The sequence below is a fragment of the Condylostylus longicornis genome, unplaced genomic scaffold (assembly GCF_029603195.1).
Source record: "Condylostylus longicornis isolate FDR11 unplaced genomic scaffold, ASM2960319v2 ptg000009l, whole genome shotgun sequence".
In the NCBI taxonomy this organism is placed as follows: Eukaryota; Metazoa; Arthropoda; class Insecta; order Diptera; family Dolichopodidae; genus Condylostylus; species Condylostylus longicornis.
This window is the reverse complement of record NW_026577978.1, coordinates 4,346,548-4,366,993: the sequence shown is the minus strand read 5'-3', so window position 1 is coordinate 4,366,993 and position 20,446 is coordinate 4,346,548. Positions and strand designations below refer to the sequence as shown.

Sequence of the window (20,446 nt, the reverse complement as noted above, 5' to 3'; positions counted from 1 at the left end):
TTTGATTTAAATTTTTAAGCTTTTGGATAAATTTTCTTTGCTATTATCGTAATTTTTTTTTTAGTTTTTGTTTAAATACATAATTTCGCGTTCTCGCAAATAATTTTGAATTGCTTTAAAAGAATTTTTTAATAGTTGGACATTTTTGTTATTTACCGACTAAACAAAAAAAAAAACAAAAAAAAAATTAGTTAATTTTCATGCTAAAAATTAATAAATTTCATGTTTTGACTTTAAAAATAAAAATAATAAAAAAAAATCATAAGTAACTGAGAAGAGAAAAAATAAATTTTTGCATAAAATACAATAGAATTTTACTGAGGAAATTTAAAGTATATACTCATATATACCTTAATTATTTTAAACATAGTTATACGTTTATACATATATATTTGTACATATATATGAATATATAAAAAAGTGATATAAATATATTTGCCATGATATTTTGTTGAATGAATAATTTTTTTTTTTTGTTAAACAAGTGAATTATAAGAAGTGAACTTTAAATTTAAAATGATATTCAAATACAAAATAAAACAAAATAAAAAATAAGCAAAAAAATAATAAATAAATAAATAAATAAAATGTATATATAGGTAAACAAAAATCGCTCATAAAAATGATGATTTTAAAACTAATTTACAAGCGGATATAATGAAACTATTATACAAAAAAAAATAAACGAAATATACAAATAATATAATATAATAAAAATCAAAACAAAAAATAAATATAAATATAAATCATTTTGAGTTCATTTTATTTGGGTGAATTAATATATATATATATACAACTTAAAGGCCAATTTAAGAAAAAGGTCAAATCCATATATTTAAATAATTTATTAAAATTGAAATTGAACAAGATTTTTCTTTTTTTTTTTTTTTGAATAGCACAAACAAAAATTATAACCCAAATGATAATTATAAATAAGCCAGAAAAAATAAAAGAAAAAAAATAATTGTGGTAATAAAGTGCAGTGAATGTAAAAAATATATATATATATATATACATTACTTAAATAACATAAAAATGTCTGAATTTGAATGAGTAAAAGATATACAAAAAACAAAAAAAAAACAAAATGTTAAAAAATGATAATTAGTTAATCAATTTAGTTATTTAATTAATTAATAAATTATTGTTAGTAATTAAAATTTACATATTTTTTAATAATAATACTTAAAAAAAAGTACAATAATTAATAAAAGTATTTTTCCTATAGAAAAAAATAAAAATTATTTTTAAATTCTATACAACAAACCATATATATAGAAAATAATAAAATGACCAAATTAAAATTATCACTTGGATTACAAAGATTAATAACAACACCAACATTATTTGTTTTAGCTACAGGTAATAAAAATTCAATAAAATTTTTTTATTTAGAATTATTAATGAAATTATCATTTCAACAATATCGTATTTTAAAATATCGTATTATATTATTAATAGATTTGCTTTTATATAAAGTGAAGAAGACGATTTAATTGATAATAATTCAATTAAATTGCACTATTTTACTATGCTACTCAATTTATGAGTTGTAATTACTAAATTTTATAGTTGAATTATAGTATATTACGAAATTGATGAGGGTTTAAATGCAGTTTTCACAAAATTATTGTAAAATATAATAATATTTAATTCATACAATTTTTTTCATTAAAATATGCAAATATTTCTTGTATAAATATAATAATTGAAAAAAATTTAATTAAAAATTTGGTACAACAACATAATGCAGACACAACAAAAGACAATTTTTTTGATCCTTTTTTGTCATGTATTAATTAGATCGCTTCAAAGAAATTACATATATCGTTAAACTGCTCTTAAGACAATTTAATAATAAAAATTATGATATAAATTTAATATATATAATTAAGTTAAGGAATATAATGCTGTTAAGAAATCATGATATCGTATGCGTTTTCAAATTACGAACTTAGATTATAAAGTGAGAATTAATTATAAAATAATGCTTATTCAAAAAATATTCCAAATTTTACTTGGTTTGAGTATAATTAAATCATTTAAAAAATTCCAAATTTATTTAAATTCATAGAATTTTAAAGTATATTAATCGGAATTTTTGTTATATCATGTTATTTACCAACTGTTTTCCCATTATATGGTAAATTTAATAATTAATATAATGTTAGGATTAATTAACTGTTTTTCCACTATATGGTAAATTTTTACGTTCTTTCTAATAAGTTTTTACTTAAATGTGGAAAATATTCAAAAGAAATCGTAAACAAATTCATTAATAAAAAATTTCAAAATAAACAGATATAAAAATTTTTATTTCTAGTTATGTGGCATTTAATTTTGTATTTTCTGAAATTCTAAAATAATTTCTATAATATTATAGAAATTTCATTTCCTCTTCATATGAAAAAGTTTTAATTATGTAAGCAACAACAAATATCGCGAATTACATTAATAAAATAGCAACTCATAGAAAATATTTTATAATTTAAATTTTAATTGAAAAAATTATCAACTTATTTAAAAATTGCATTTTTATTGTATGTATGTGTGTACTTGTTAAACATAGGCAAACTTGCTATTATTATTTCTATATTATGTTCATATTTTTGTTTACAATTAACATTCAAATTAACATACTTTTAATGAATTACAAATATCATATTATACTTATAAAATAATTATTTTCATATGTGCATAAATAAAAGACTTAAGTGAGAAACTTCAATTTTAAGTTCAAGCGCCAACTTATAAAAAAAAAAAACATAAAAAATATCAAAATAAAATTATAAATTGAGTTGTAATTATTTTTATTGTTATTTTTTTTATTATTTTTCAATCGATTTATGAATTTAATTAATAATTTATAAGATGAATTGCTCGCTATATACATACATACAAGTATTTTATTAATTTATTTAATTTACAAAAATTTACTCAATTATATTATTTATTAGTTTACTCAATGTCAATATATTTTTTGTTGATTTTATTATTTTTATTATAATTTAAAAAAAAAATCATTTGTATATATATATATTTATATGGGAAGGGAATCCGCGTCTGGTAAAACGTCATTGTATATTTTACGGTTGATTTAATTATTTTCATATATGCTTGTGTTTTAAAAGAATTTTGTATGAGGTGACGGGTTGAATTATTTAAAAAAAATTATAATATTTTAATTTTTTTTTATTATAATTATTAGAATTAAAAACGTGATGGTATGAAATATTTTATGATGATTTGAAATAGCATCAGGTAGTAAATTTCAAGAGGGTTAATAAATTATTTAAATCTTTGTTCATTGTATTATTATGGTGTAGATGATATTTTATTGATAAGTTTAGTAAATAGAAGACAGAATAAATGAATTGTATATAAATTTTTATTTCAAACATAATTTTGGAATTCTAATAATTTCAACGGATTTATTATACTGAGTATATTAAATTAAAAATTTAATCAATAAGAAATTAGTGAGTTCATAAAAGCGCAATATTCGATTTATTTTAAATATAAAATATTGAATTTTTCATATAATCTTTTCGGAACTAGCTGTTTCAAATTGTTTTTGTTAATTAAAAATTTATAATTTCATTTATAAATTTATAATTAACAAAATAATTATAAATAATTAATAATTTTCTTTAAAAAATTTTCCTTGTTATTTTTATAATAATTTTTTTTAAATTTTAATAAAATTTCAAATTTTACTCATTTTACTAATTTATGGCCAAATATAATATTGTATTAAATAAAATATTAATCATATCATCATCATAATCATTATCATCATCATTCTTATTATCAAATTAAAGCATATAAACTTCATTTCATCATTACTGCACAAATACACTGCTTTTTATACAAAAAAAAATATTTAATAATAGAAAAACTATAACAAAAATAATAATCAAATAAAAATAAATAAATAAACGTAAAAGTAACCAACAAAACCAGATTTAAGCAGATCAATAAAATTATTAGCTTCTCAATAATAACTATAAAAAATATACTATTTTTACTAACAAGCAATATTTATAGCTCATAATATATATATATATATATATATATATATGAATTTTTTATACTACATTATAACCAGCTGTTTAAGATCTCGAAATAGCAAAAATGTAGTAAAAACATATAATAATAATAATAATATTAAAATTAAACAACTTTATCTTCATATAATCATGATCATCGAATTGCGATAAATCCGGATGTACATTTACATATACATACATATATAAATAAAAATATATAAATAAATAATATCATTTAAAAAATAAAAGATTATTTTCGTTCGTCATATAATGATGAAAAAAAATTGTATATTATTAAATGAAAGATGTTTTACCTTATTTAATTATAAACAAGTAAAAACGTTTCAGTCGGTATAAACCGATTGAATTATACCCTGCACCTTTCGTTATTGTGTAGCAATTACTTGAACCTCTAAAATCATTCTATAGAAACTTCACGGACATGTCTGACCTATAATTGGACATCCGACTGCCAAGTTTCATGAATCTGACTTTATAATTTTTCCAAATATTTAAAATTAGCTTTTGGAGTTGTATGGTAAGTACCTGAACCTGCCAATCAATTCCACCAAAACTTCACAAATATATCTGATCTATAATCGGACACACAACTGCCAAGTTTCATGAATCTAACTTTATTATTTTTCCAAATATTAAGAATAAGCTTTTAGACTTGTATGGGATCTACTCGAACCTGTTAAGCAATTCCACCAAAACTTCAGAAATATATGTGACCTATAACTCAACATACAACTGCCAAGTTTCATGAATCTGACTTTATTATTTTTCCAAATATTTAAAATAAGCTTTTTGGCAGAGTTGTATGGCAAGTACCCGAACCTGTCAAGCAATTTCACTAAAACTTCACAAATATATCTGATTTATTATCGGGCACACAACTGCCAAGTTTCATGAATCTGACTTTATTATTTTTCCAAATATGTAAAATAAGCTTTTGGAGTTTTATGGCAAGTACCTGAACCTGTCAGGCAATTCCATCAAAACTTCACAAATATATCTGATCTATAATTGGACACACAACTGCCAAGTTTCATGAATCTGACTTTATTATTTTTCCAAATATTAAAAATAAGCTTTTAGACTTGCATGGGAGCTACTCGAACCTGTCAAGCAATCGCCCCAAAACTTTAGAAATATGTCGGACCTATAATTGGACACACGACTGCCAAGTCTCATGAATTTGGCTTTATTATTTTTCCAAATATTTAAAATAAGCTTTTAGACTTGTATGGGAGCTACTCGAACCTGTCGAGCAATTCCACCAAAACTTCAGAAATATATTTGACCTATAATTGGACACATGACTGCCAAGTTTCATGAATCTGACTTTATTATTTTTCCAAATATTAAGAATAAGCTTTTAGACTTGCATGGGAGCTACTCGAACCTGTCAAGCAATCGCACCAAAACTTTAGAAATATGTCGAACCTATAATTGGACACATGATTGCCAAGTTTCATCAATCTGACTTTATTATTTTTCCAAATATTTAAAATTAGCTTCTGGAGTTGTATGGCAGGTACCCGAACCTGCCAAGCAATTCCTCTAAAACTTCAGAAATACATTTGACCTATAATTGGACACACGACTGCCAAGTTTCATGAATCTGACTTTATTATTTTGCCGAATATAAAAAATTTGCTGTTGGAATTGTATGGCAGCCACCCAAACCGGTGCAGCTATCCCATTATAATTTTTAGAGCATGTGTAGAATATAATTGGACACATGTATACAAAATTTTATATTTATAGCTTTATTAGTTTTTGAAATATTTAAAATAAACTCTTTGAGTTGTATGGCAGCTACCCGAACCCGTTGTCCGAATTAGTCCAATAACAATAGGGCTCGTCCTTGGCACAAAAGAAAAAACTTGTGAAAGTTTGGTGTCGATTGCATTATTCGTTTTTGAGTTATCGTGCGATCGGACGGACGGACGGACGGACGGACGGACGGACGGACGGACGGACGGACGGACGGACGGACGGACGGACGGACAGACGGACATGTCTAAATCGACTCAGAATTTTACGCTGAGCAAGAATATATATATATGTCCATACCGCAGATGACTCCTTCAAGTAGTTACAAACTCCATACCAAAGTTAATATACCCTTCACGAAGTGCAGGGTATAAAAAAAAAAAAATATGAGGGTCAAATTCAAGTAATACAAAATTTAAAATTCATATATATTGTAAACACGTGAATTCTTCAACATATATAAGATATACATATATTTGTGCATATAATAGAAAACTATAATATAGTAAAAAAAAAAAAATTTTAAATAATGGGTAATTCGCGATTTGATTTCGAATGCGTTAACAAAATCACAAAAACAGCAACAAAAAACCAAAATTCACCCAAAGAACAAATTCTTAAAAAAATAAGAATAAAATATTTGGAAAAAAAAAATGAAAATAAATAATGTGATAAATAAATAAATAAGAAAAAAAAAATTACATAAAAATCGCGTTCAGGTATACAAAAATACTTGTACATCTTGAAATTAAGAATGAAAATGCTGCGCAATCGAGTTCAAATGAAAATTTTTTTCGTCTTTATTTTTAATTTTTTTTTTTTGCTTTTTTGTTCTATTATTTATTTTATAAATACTTTGATTTCATTATATTTATAACAAAATTTTTATAATAGTACACAAATGATTTCTATTTTTTTACTATATAAGTATAGTAAAATCAAATAAAAATGATTCTTACTTGATTTTTAGAATATTTCAATTGAAATATCTACAAAAAATAGATATTTCAATAGGTTGGTAACCTTATTATAAAAAATATTTGTTTTATAAAGTTGAGGAAAATTCCTGGCACTTCAACAAAAATATTTGTTGAATAGCGAATACAGCATATATATCCCTCGAATTGCCGCAGTCTTTCGTGATTTATTGTAGCCTCCGCACGCTCCACCTAGTATAATAAGTTGGAGATATAAGCGAGGAATTGAAAAGCAGTTCCCAAATTTCACATATTTATTTCATAGTTTTTTTTTTTGCGTTATTTGAACTTAAATGTGATTCTTAAGTAGTAGTTTAATTCTTAATAGTCTTTTATAGCCTTTAGTTCCTTTACAAAGAAAATATTTCTTATCATTATTATCTTGACATGTGTTCGAAATTACGATACCAAACTTTATTACCATCTTTCGAATGAAACGTGATTAATTACTAAATTAAATTACTAAACATACTGCCGTATCCGTGTTTTCATGCATGCTTACATAAGTAAGTTAAATTAGGCTTATTTTAATTTTTTTTTTAAATCTTATCTTTTAGCCTGAATAATTAATAAGAATGATATTGTGACAGTGATAATTACAAATTATATAGTTAATAAAATCGATAATGAGCGAGCTTGGTGTATTCGAAACGAAAAGCTTGTATATTAAAAAAACACTAAAGGCATTTAGTTTCTTTATTATCAATCAATCATTTTCTGTATTAAAAGTGATTTGGTTACAACAATTAACCACATAATTATTATTCCATAATAACGGTAATTAAATAAAAATATAGAGTGTTAATATTATTCAACCAATAATTTTTATATAATAATAACGTATATGTGAAAAGTTTTATGTTTAATTCTAGATTCTAACATAATAATTACACATAACGTATTTCATACACAAAAAATATATGTAAATTGTATGTAAAAACAAGAAAATTTTAAACGGATTGAACCGGTTTTTAAACGGAACAAAATTTTTCTTTTTAGTGAAAAATTTGACAAGCATATCATAAAAAATCAAAACCAGATGCATAAAAACAAAATTATATAAGATTTTAATCTTTAATCTTTATAATATTTAATCGAATAATTGTGCATCGAACACCTGTTAAGAGAGGATAATATTGCATTTTAATATTGTTGTATAATTATTGAATATAGATAAAATATTTGCTTTGCAATTTTCACAGAAAAACTGTGATATTAACAAATTAAAAACAATTTAAGATTTAAGTAATTTAAATTTTAGACTATGAATTTTTTCACTTGGATTCTTAAAATAAATAACAGATTAATTGAGCTATATATAACAATATCAAAAATAATCTAACTTGTTTTAATTGTTATTCTTGTGAAAAATTTTTGAAATATATTTTTAAAATTCTCTATGGGATTCTTCTCCAATAATAATTTAATGTTACTTAAATAACCCTAGCATTATTTAAGAAATTGTTTCAATTTAAAATTATTTTAACAAATTGTTTTAAAATTCCATGTTCCATTACACTAATTATACAGTGAATATGACATTACTCGTATACCTATACTATATTAAATTACAATAAAATACAATTGAATTCTTCGCCTAATTCAATTTGATTGGCGACAAGAATTAATTTATATATAGAAATTATCTTAAAAATTTTATGAATTTCATGATTTTATAAATAACAAATTGTAGTAAGTAACAGTGCCGTTCCTTTTCTCTCATTTCATTATTATCTAAGAAAGAAATTATAAGCATACTGTAATATAATGTGTAACATACTTTATTCTATTTAATACTGTAATTAATAGCAAAATAATGTAGCAGGCTTAACTACCCTCACATTAACTACGTCTGAATCAAAATTTAAATATTTACACTTAATTTTAATATCCAAAATTTTCTAATATTTGCAAAACAAAATCTCATTGTGTGACTAAAATTTATCTACCGCATAGTGTCTTCAATATTATAACATTTCAATTAGGTTAACAACTCTAACTTATTTACTAAATATATATTATATATACAATTTAATATAATTATTAGTTATTTGTTTTCAAAGTGAATAAAAGCCAATAACCATCAAAAATATTTACGTAGTTTTTTTTTTTCTTCTTTTTGTTTTCATATTAAAAAAATATTGTGATTAATTTTATGTTGTTTATTTGCTTCTTTATTATTATTATTATTATTATTTTTATTATAGATGGAATTTTACCCCTTATTGCATTTAAGAATAATATAAAAAATAAAATAGAAAACAAAAAAAAAACTAAGTCAAAGATCCGCTTAAGAACAATTCTCTTTTTTTTTTTTAAATTTTTTTAATAAAACATTCATTTGTATACATTGTACATAATATATTAAAATTTATTCGTATATATATGTATATAATATTAAAATTCATCTAACACAGTTAATTTTTATATATAGGAAATAATTCTAAGAATGAAGATCAATTCAATTTGATATATATGCTTATATAGTTAGGATGAATTGATTAATAAAGAATGTAGTCAATAAAATTCATGGTTTTGTAAAATAGCACATTTCTGTTTTAAAACATAAATCCAAAGCTATAGTGCAAAATTTATATATATACTTTTAATTCTATAATTTTAACTTAGTTTTCTATAATACACTTTAAGATGTACAGTGTAAGCAATACAGCACCTATGGTTGGCAAAATGTTTCATTTATCCTTACCTACAAACAAAAAATTTGTATGATGGTAAGTGAAACTAAACGTATGTTTGCATGTTATCCATTAATGCAATAGGCGCCGTGTGAAAACAGCTTATAAAATAATAAAATCTACACTTATATTGAAATAATTCTCATATAGCCACAAAAATTGTATAATTTTACGATAAATTCTAGAAAAAAATTTTTAAAAGTATTAAAATTAAAAATTTCGGGGAAATACGACACCGAAAATTTAAATTTTGCAATCTTTTTGAAATAAACGCTCAGTTTGACGCTCATATGAGCGACTTAATATGCATGAGAAAAATTTTTCCTAAAAATTGACGAATATCTTTTTGATAAATTAACGGATTTTCTAATTTTGTGAATTTCTCCATTTTGAGTTTTATAGAAGATTTCTAAAAGTGACGTACAGGCAAAAAGGAAGAAGCCAACTGATAAACACATTTCCTTAATAAGCAATTTTTAGAAATATACCAAAAATATAAAAATTTAATAACATTGATCAATTCCATCAATGTTTTACGGTGGTCAAAATAAGCATACTGGTACGGTAGTAAATATAAATAGCAAAATACTTAGAATTGATAGAAAATTTATTAGAATTTATTTATTTTAAGCATTCATTTTATAATTGTAAAAGTAACAATTTGAACATGCTTCATCTACGATCTTGTGTGTTTTACCCTTGACAACGTCCTTCGGAAAGTAAACATCCATAGTACTATAAGTGTAATTTGATGTTAGTACTTAATTTCCACTCCACTGGATATTGAGAAGTCATTATTAAATTTTGTACAATATTTCTCAAACTTGTTCAAGTACACAATGATTCACAATCCGGTTCAAGTGCCTCAAAATATCGACACCATATGAGTACTTAAACGTAGAATATACATACATACACATTTATTTATTTTCACTCCTGGATATATAATATTTGATAATTTATATTATATAATGAGCGTTACCTTGGTATCCTAGTGGGGAAACATGAGACTAGAATATTCGGCCTACTTAGCTTTCACATTAGCTCTATCTTTGGTGTAGAATTTTATACTACTAAAAAATTCTTCTAAAATCAACTTGTATTAATAATTACGATAATTCAAAATCAGATAATAATATAAAGAAGCTGCTAATATTATAAAACACTGTGCTAGGGAAAAGAATGATTATCTTATCTCAAAACCTATCAATTTTAAAATCAATAAATTAACAAGATTTTTGTTGTTTTTCATTTAAAAAATTTTATTTGCTTCTCATATAATTAATATTCTTGCTGTGGAAGTTTTTGTTTCTGTTATACTCGACTTGTCATTTTTTTACTTAAAAAAATTTTATTTTAATTTTTTTTTTTACTGTGTTTGCTAATTTATAAGTTAAACATGCAAATGACTTGTAGTTATCGATGTTTGTTTGTTTGTTTTTCTTTTTTTCTTGTTAGATATTAAAAAATTTTTTTTTATTGTTGGTGGTTTTTACGACATACAATCCGCCCGTTCGTTCTCTTTTGCTTAGGAATTGAGCTATAAAATTTTAATAGTCATTAAATCAGTTGTGTGTGACGTTAATTATTGAAGATTCATGGCGGCTCAGGGTCTAGTCTTGTTTTATATTGTACGATATATTTTGAATTTTGGTATTTTTGTTTCGCTTTTTTTTTATTTTGATAACTTGAAAAAGTGACTGATTTTTTTTTATTAAAATTTAGTGTTATTCGAACGGGTTTTTTTTCTATATTTTTATGTTTTTTTTTTTACAATTTTATTAAATGAGAGTTAAGATAAGATAACTAAGTGTTTATTTTTTTTTCTTTGAGTTTTTTAATTTCACAATATTAACTAGAGAACAGTAATTTTTGAATAAATTTGATAACAAAATTTCAGTCTTATTTCGAACTGTTATACAAGTACTATGCTAACTGTTATACTGTATAATTCTGAGAGCTTTTTTTATAGTCTCATTTAAAATTACTCACTAACCCTGTTTATTTAAATAGAGTTTAATTTAAATTTTACTCAGAAGATTTACACTCAATTTTATTTTATTATATTTTTTTTCAGTATTTTGCAACCAACAAACAATTGCCATCAAATTAAAATGTACGAATATTGATGAATTTTATTATGCTAGTCCTGGTTCACATTGTACAGGATTTTATAGATGCACAAGTCGTGAAAAATTTGAATCAGATGAATGTGGTCCCGGATCAATGTTTGATTTTTATAAACAATCATGTACAAGATCGGCAGGTAATATTATATGTACATAAATCTAATTAATATTATAATTAAAATTTAAAATAAAATGTAGAGCCTTTCATTTTAAAATTTTCATTTTTTTATAGGAATCTGTTATGAACCAACATGTACCGGAAGAACAAATGGCATTTATCAAGATACAACACATGCATGCCGCCGATCATATACATGTCATTCAGGTCGAGTAATCAATATTGATAATTGCCCACCAAATCATTTACATAACGGTATTAATTGTGTTAGTCAAGAATTAGTAACATGCGACTTACCGCATACAACAGCAATAGGTTATCCATTTGAAGGTGATCAACGATGCTCTGATAAACAAGATGGTAGTTATGGTGTTAAAGATTGTTCAACATATATTGTATGCTCAAATCATGAAGTTGCTGATGAAAAATCTTGTTCATTAGGTTATCGTTTTAAAAATGATATACGTCAATGTGTTCTAGCAAATCAGGTACCATCTTGTTCAAATGAAATCGAAAATAGTAATTCAATGTGTAAAAATAAAAAAGATGGATTAAATTTTGATTCAACATCAATTGATTGTACAACATATATTGTTTGCCAGAGTGAGAAATTTATTAAAAGAGAAAAATGTAGTAATCAAGCAGTATTTAATGGTGAAGAATGTGTTCCAACACCATTATATACATGTCCGAGAGCAATATGGAATACAGAAAATGATATATGTAAGGCACATGGTAACGGTTTTTATATGAATCCACAACAAGGATGTTCATCGTATGTACGATGTATGCGTGGTCGTACAGTTGAAGTATTTGATTGTCCAACTGGTCAATATTTCGATCCAGATGAAAAGAATTGTGTTTTTGAGAAATTTGAAGAAAGAAAGAAATGTGTTAATCCAAAAAAATCAAATTACTGTAATAATAAAGCACAAGGTTTCTATCAAGATCATGAATGCGCTCATTATTATTATTGTATAAATGGTATGAAAACTGAATATAAATGTCCATCGAATAAAATTTTTAATGGTGAAAATTGTGTTAATAAAGGACGTTATACATGCCCACTAGATGATGATGATACATGTGCAAATCGTTCAGATGGTTATTACAAAGATAAAAACGGTGGATGTCGTGGATATTTTTATTGTTCAAATGGTCATAAAATATCTTATATATGTGAAGAGGGTCATTATTTTGACGGTAATCAGTGTAAGAAAAATACTGATATTGCTAAATGTAAATCAGATTTATCATGTAAAAGTAAATCTGATGGTTATCATCCTGATTTAAAATCAAATTGCCGAAATTATGTTTATTGTTTAAATCAAGAAAAAGTAACACAATTAACATGTCGTGGCGATAAAATATTTAATGGAGCCAAATGTGTTGATTCCAAAGAATTTGCATGTCCAAGTCTTCAAAATCATCAACAAATTAATTGTAAACCAAGATTATGTACTGAGATGAATTGTCAACGTGATGGTTTTTATCCTGATATTGATTCTGGTTGTAAAAATTATTATTTTTGTATTGGTGGGAAAAAATCATCTCTTAGCTGTTCAGCTGGACAAATATTCAATGGTGAATTATGTGTTTCCGAAGATAAATTTACATGTCCTGTTTATTGTAATTATAATCCTCAACAAGGGGATGATATTAAAAATTGTCCACTAAGTGGATTTTAATTTAATTTTAATTCGTTTCTGTATAAATTTTTTATTTTAAGTTAAAATGTAAGAAATTTTTTTTACAAAATACCACCAAGGATTAAAAAATGTAAAAGTTGTATTCCTTTTTCAGAGTAGTTTAAAATAAACATACTTTATTATATACTTAGTTATGTATAGATTTGTTTAAATGTTGTAGTTATAATTAGATTTAATAGAAAAGAGAATGTGTTCCTTAATTTTAATATTAAAATACCTTAAATTTTTTTAAGGTGTGCTATTTAATAAGTTATTAAAGATTTTAGTATGTGTGTTGCTATTATGTTTTTAAGAAAGTAGAGTAATGAAAAATGTAACAATAAAAAATGTTTGTTTTTTTTTATATGTAAATTAATAAAATCTAAATTATTATAAGATTGTATGATCATTAATTGTTTCAATTAAATTTTTTTTTAAAGGAGTCACCACTATTAAGCTTCATTTACAAAATTTTTTCATATAACTGTAAGCAAATTTATTATGGAAGAGAAAAACTTTTTAAGACAAGCTTCAATACAAAAATTATTAAGTGCTTGTATAACAGTTAATTTAACTTGAAATCAGACTAAAATTTTCTTAATTCCTGAAGGCGATCCAAATCACTTATGACCACTAAATACACGCTTTTCAACCATCATCGGATCTATCATAAATGCGAAGTAAGAATGCCGTGAGCGACGAAAAACAAGACCACAATTGTTATGCGCAATGTGCAATATGTTTATTTTATAGTTCAAATTTTACCTTAATTTTATAACTCACCAGTTACCACTTTAAAATCATATTATTTTTCAAATTTAAATTATTTTAAATTGTCTTACCGTTATATCGAAATTTTAAAACAAAAGTTACTTTACGAAAATCGTTAACAGATGTCGCTATTTATTCTAACATATCTACCATATGTTATTAAAAAAAACACCTGTAAATATCGATAAAGTAGTTTATTTCTCTATTACCGTCTCGATTTTTCTCTTTTCCACAGTCTCTCATTTCAAATATACTGTTAACTGTGTGAAAATAACAAGATAAGATTAAAAAAAAATAAGTATAAGTAGTAAAATGTACCATACAGAATGAAGGCAAAACAACAGGTAAAAATTTTTTAAGTTTAAGCTAATTATTATTATAAAATTGAGATTAAAGATTTTCAAGAATCAATTGAAAACCAAAAACAACATTATTTTTAATCTCTAATATTATTCTCATTTCTCATATTATTAATTTCTTATTTTCACCACACTTAAAATTATTTTCCTTTATTTTTGTATATACTCGCTCATGTATGAACACAATATACTCTCATAATAGTATTAAAACAGGTGCACAAAAATGGTGAAAACAAAAGAAAAGAAATGTCACTTTTTGTTATCTGTTTTGTTTGTGTTTTTTAGATATAAAGTAACTTAGAAACGGTGCATGTTTATATGTTTGTATATGTGTTAATAATACAAATAAAGGCACAAGTATACAATATAGAAAACATATTTTTTAAGTAAATTAGGCAAAATATTTTATGACATTTTTATACAAGTGTGAGTAAGTTTGAGCTGAGTTGAGTTGAAATAGCGGTGGCTGTCGAAATTTATAAATATTGCAATAATGTAAACAAATATATTTCACAGCTATTCTAATACATATTCATATACAGTCAATTTTATTTTTAATACAATAATATTTCTCACCAATTTCAAATTTAAATGCACATGCATACATATATACATAAATTTATTAGTTTTTACCTGTTCTTCATTTCTATTGTGTCGAAGGAATAAAATAATATTTATTGAAGAGTAGTAAATGTAATTTACCAACACTAGTATATAAAATCAACCGGCATTTTAGGATAGAAAATGTGTATAACAAATTCAATATCTATGTTAATTTTTTTGATAATAAAAATTATGATCATTGCTAATATACTTTTCGCGGTTCGATTAAATTTCTCCTTGATTTTTTTTTTTAAATAGTATAAGTGAGGTACTAAAATAACAAAAAGAAAACTCTCATTCCAATGTTATCCAGTTGAATTTCCATTGAATAATATATATGTATTTATAAATTGAATATTTTTTTTATTTTAATAACAAAACGGTATAGAAATGGTGGTAATTTACCGTTTATTTAACTCTTTTTTTTTCCTTCATATATTTTAACTAATATTTTTATCATTACAAAATATGAATTTTTTATTGCTGTTGTAGTTGTTTTTTTTTCTCTCTCTGTTATTCTATTTTATTCCGGCAATCCGGTTATTATTTTTATATGTGAATTATTTTACAATACAAAAAATTTTAAGAATCAGGTGAGAAATTTCAAAATAAAATAAAATACAACAAAATCAAAACAATATGAGTGCCAAATAGTATAATAGTTAATAGTATTGTTGAAAATTGTATAAAATTGAGAAAAATCATAAAAGAGAAACGATATTCAATTTTAAAGCTTTGTATTGGTGTGCGTGTAAAAGGTGAAATTAAATGAATTTCCTTTGTTTTATTGGAATAAGAAGATTATTTAAAAAATTTAGTTTTCGTTTAACTTTTGGAGAGTAAAGTTATTGTAATTATATTGTATTAAAGGATATTTAACGCGATTTTATAACAGTTTTTATTTTTTTTTTTTTAAAGAAAAAAAAAAATATGTATTCAAAGAAGAGAGAATTTTTTTAATTTTTTCATTTATTTCTTTGTAAAAAAAATGAATTTTTTTTTTTTGGATGCGTGTAATTAAACTGGCATAAAATCATATAAGCGTTAAAAATATTCAAGTTAATTTTTTTATATAATTTTTCATATTTTATATTAAAAAATTTATTGTATAAAAAAGTAAGTAAATAAATATGTTTATATGTATATATAACAGTAAACTATGTGTATAAAAGAAAAAAAAATATAAATTATTTTCAAGTTGAGGTTTTTTTTTTTTTTAAAAAATAAGATGATATGCCAGATGGATTAACGCAATGGTATCACACACACATACATACAAGCATAAAATATAATAATATTCATTAAAATATTTTTGTTAAATTGGAAAGCAAGTATGTACATATATTTATTTTATGTATATAAATTTATTTATGGCGATGTTTATACATAATGTATATTAGTTTGTGCATTAATGTATGCAATTATTATGAGTTGAAAAGAAATTTACAAAATAATCTCGTGTGTTTTCTGGAAAAGAGTTAAAATAAAAATTAAAATTTGTGTATATACATACATATATACATATGTATATAGATAGTTATAATGGTGATATAAAAAAAATTTACAAAGATTTTTCATAATTTTTTTTTTATTTATTTTAGAATTTGCGTTTTTTTTTTATCGCGTCATACACTTATTATCTTTCCTGTCTACATGCAGTATAGAAAAAATGTTAGTTAAAAAATATTTTATTTATTCAATCGCGTTTACGTTCTTTAAAATATAGATATGTAAAACAAAAAAATAATAAATAATAAAAATATATATATGCCTATATTTTGTGTGATGATGATGATAATATAATGATGAAAAAGAGTTGAAATATATATATATATATATATATATATATATATATATTTACATAATATATTTGTTTGTATGTGAGTATATATATATATATATTTAATATAATTGTAAATAATGTGGTAGAATTTATAGAAAGTTGAAAAATTCAAAAGAAAAAAAAAAGAGTGTTATACAAACTAAATAAAATTGTATATATTGAGAGAAAAATATGTATGTGTATGTTTGTATGAGGATAAACTTAAATATTTTACTTAAACAAAAAATGGATTTGGATTTTTGATTAAAAAGGAATTTAGAATTAAAATTAAATATAAATATATTATTATTTCAGCAATTATTAATAACAGTTTGCAATTTAAAAAGAAGAATTAAAATAAGTAATCCTTTATAACAGGTTATCTACAGAAATCCAAAAATTTAAATATTGGATAAAGATTTAACATTTTACTTTCTATATACATATACATAATATGTTAAACCATCTATCTTACGGGTTTAACTACTTATTTTGTTAGTATAGTTAGAAATGTTAGATACTCTAAAGTTTTATACTTTAAGGGTGTTATATAATCTTAAATGTAACGCTATGAATACAACTTCTTAATATTTAAGGTAAGGTTTAAACAAATCTTAAACATTTAACATTCAATTAAATGTGGTGACAACTATCCATTCCCATTCTGTATGATCAAACTTTTCATTATTTATCACTATATTGGTGTGAATTTTTAGCAAACCATTTTGGTTTTTAGTCTCATAAAGTTAAATTTAGATATTTTGAAAAACGTTATTCTGAATTTAAATAAAGTTTGTTTAAATCAACGATTTGTAAACAGACACACAGACGGACGGACTGAGTTAAACTAACAAACACAAGCAATTTTTCTCAATTTTTTCGGAAAAGTTCTGAAAATAATTTTTCAATATTCTTTCTCAAGACTAACAAGATTATTTTATATAGTAAGGGAATTTTCTTTTCATTTCAGTTTATTTTAAATTATAATTCAAATGATGTATAGATTTCATATCTTATTTTAAGTAACTATACAAACTTAGCTATTTCCGATTTTGATTTTACTAATCTAGAATTTGATTTTGATTTCAATAAAATTAATACTTTTCAATACATCATCAGTAGAAATATCATTATTAATTAAATGTTGAATAGTTAATATAAAAAATAAAATATGATAAGGTGTTCACCTGAAAGTATGCAGTATCCCTACGCATACAATTTAATATTATTTTATATTTTTATTTCTAAAATAAAATCTTTTATCTTTATAAATACTTGAAATTGAAATTAACATGCTTATGAGTTTTGTTTTTAATATACTAATAAATCAAAGGTCAAATAACATAAATTTTATTAATTAGTTTGTATTATATATCGATATGGAAAAAAAATTATCACAATATTATTAGAAAAAAAAATCAATTTATGCAAGATAAGAAATAATCATTTAATTTTTATATTATGTACCTACATGTAGAAAATAATAATGTTCCGGCTTTCATTTTGCCATACTAGGTTTTTCTGTTAATAGGTATATTTTCTTTCAATTCCATTGAAATTTATATTATTAATTCGTGAGGCATATAAAAGAAATATAAAATAATTAAATTTCAATTGAAAAAATATCCGCTACATTTTCAAATTTTTCTATATAAGTAGCATGTACCTTATAAAAAATAAATAAGAAATTTCGATTTCATTTCATTTAACATGATTATGTGCTCTGAAAAAATTCTTTGAATATTCAAATTTAATATTATTTAGGTAGTAATGTTAGTTTTGGTATAACCTTATAAGTATAGAACTTTCGAATTTCATAAATTTATTTAGACTTGAATTGAAACACTTCTAAGAAAGGTAAAATACAAAAAAAATTTTACTTTATTCAAATAACATAGCCGAGTTAGGCAAAATACTTGTTTTGTGTTATACTTATAGCTGCAAGCCAATGTACTCAGATATTATTTTTTTAATATATTTAGTATTGGTTTTTATTTTTGGAATAACCTAAATTACTGGGATCTAAAATTTTTAAATAATAATCAATTTCACCATGTACGTATAATATCATCAAGTCTTACATGCATCTCCATTTGAACATATTATGTATATACATACATATGTATAAAAAGCTAACGTGTTTGTTTTAAATGTATATGTATGTAACGAACTCTTTAAATGGTATAACAGACTAACAGAGAATTATTCTTCTTCCTCTCCATTGTTTCTTTTTTTTTTCTTTTTTCTTTAATACGATAACAATAATTTCTGTGGTCAAAGAGTGTAATGAAATAATAACGTAAATTAAAAATTGCAATTCGTTTGGCATATTATAATTCACTTATCCTCTCCCTCTGTGGTTCATACTGTATAAAACATAAAAGTAAGTGAGAACAAAAGTGTTCAAATTGAATTGGGGTGTAGATATTGAGAAGTTGTGTGTCCAGTTTTTCTATTCTGCTTTATTATGCTTAATAGTTTTCGATTTTTGATTAAACAATTTCTAGTCCACTCATTGATATTCGTGCTCGGCCAAAAATGTCTACCATTAATTAATTTTCTTGTTTATTTAACATCTAATAAACTACGATTTTCGTAATAAGGTTGTATTTTTCCACGTAAAATTTATTAAGAAAATTCTTGGGATTCAATGCTTTTAATAATTTGCTAACCTAGAATTTGATCTGAAATCATTAGCCAATATATTATGCGATACAAGTGGTAAATTAACGATCAATTTTTCTCTTGACCACAGACAGATATTTTTTACTTCTATTTAGAAATTTTTTATTTTTTTTTTATACCTACATAAATTTTTTCCCATTTTCTTCTTCCCTCTTCTCAATTTATACGTATTGTTGTTTTTTTTTTTTTTGTTAATACTTAATTCTTGTTTTCTGCTTCCGCCGCCGTGGTGTATTGTTGTATGTAGTAAAAGTAGAGGAATAATATGAATATTAATACAAATATGAGATAGAGAAATTGATTGGTTCGTCGATTCAACAGAACGACGACGACACAGTTGCTACTTAACTTACCTTACAGTATGAGTTGACCATTTTGGATACGTGGAAGTAGAATTTATGTTATAAAGATTTTTCATCATTTTTTTATTTTAATTTTTTTTTTGTTTTTATTTTTTTTTTTTCTGCCTGATGGATACGGTTTACGGATTTGTTCTTTTTTTTTTTAGAATTTTAATATTTAATTGTATTTTAATATAATATAACAGTTTATTTTATAAGAATTAGAATTTATATAATTTAAAAACGACTGAAAAAGTATATAAAATAAAAAATAATTTATAAATTAAATAAAAAAATAAATAGGTATTTAAAAATTTTTTTAAATTAATTGCGGTTTGAAAGTGGAATAAAAACCAAATTTAAATTAAAAAGCAAATAATAATATTTTAAATTTATAAAATTTATTAATTTATACTCTTATTAAAC

The 20,446-nt window shown here is 23.1% G+C and overlaps 1 protein-coding gene across 1 annotated transcript; it reads left to right on the top strand.

The window, feature by feature from the left end:
- Window positions 1-1,155: 1,155 nt before the first annotated feature.
- On the top strand, window positions 1,156-13,637 carry LOC129618603 (neurogenic locus notch homolog protein 1-like). The gene is made up of 3 exons (XM_055533446.1): window positions 1,156-1,362; window positions 11,582-11,770; window positions 11,866-13,637. The coding sequence occupies exons 1-3, from the start codon at window positions 1,290-1,292 to the stop codon at window positions 13,437-13,439; spliced, it is 1,836 nt and encodes a 611-aa protein (XP_055389421.1). The 5' UTR covers window positions 1,156-1,289; the 3' UTR covers window positions 13,440-13,637.
- The last annotated feature ends 6,809 nt before the right edge of the window (window positions 13,638-20,446 follow it).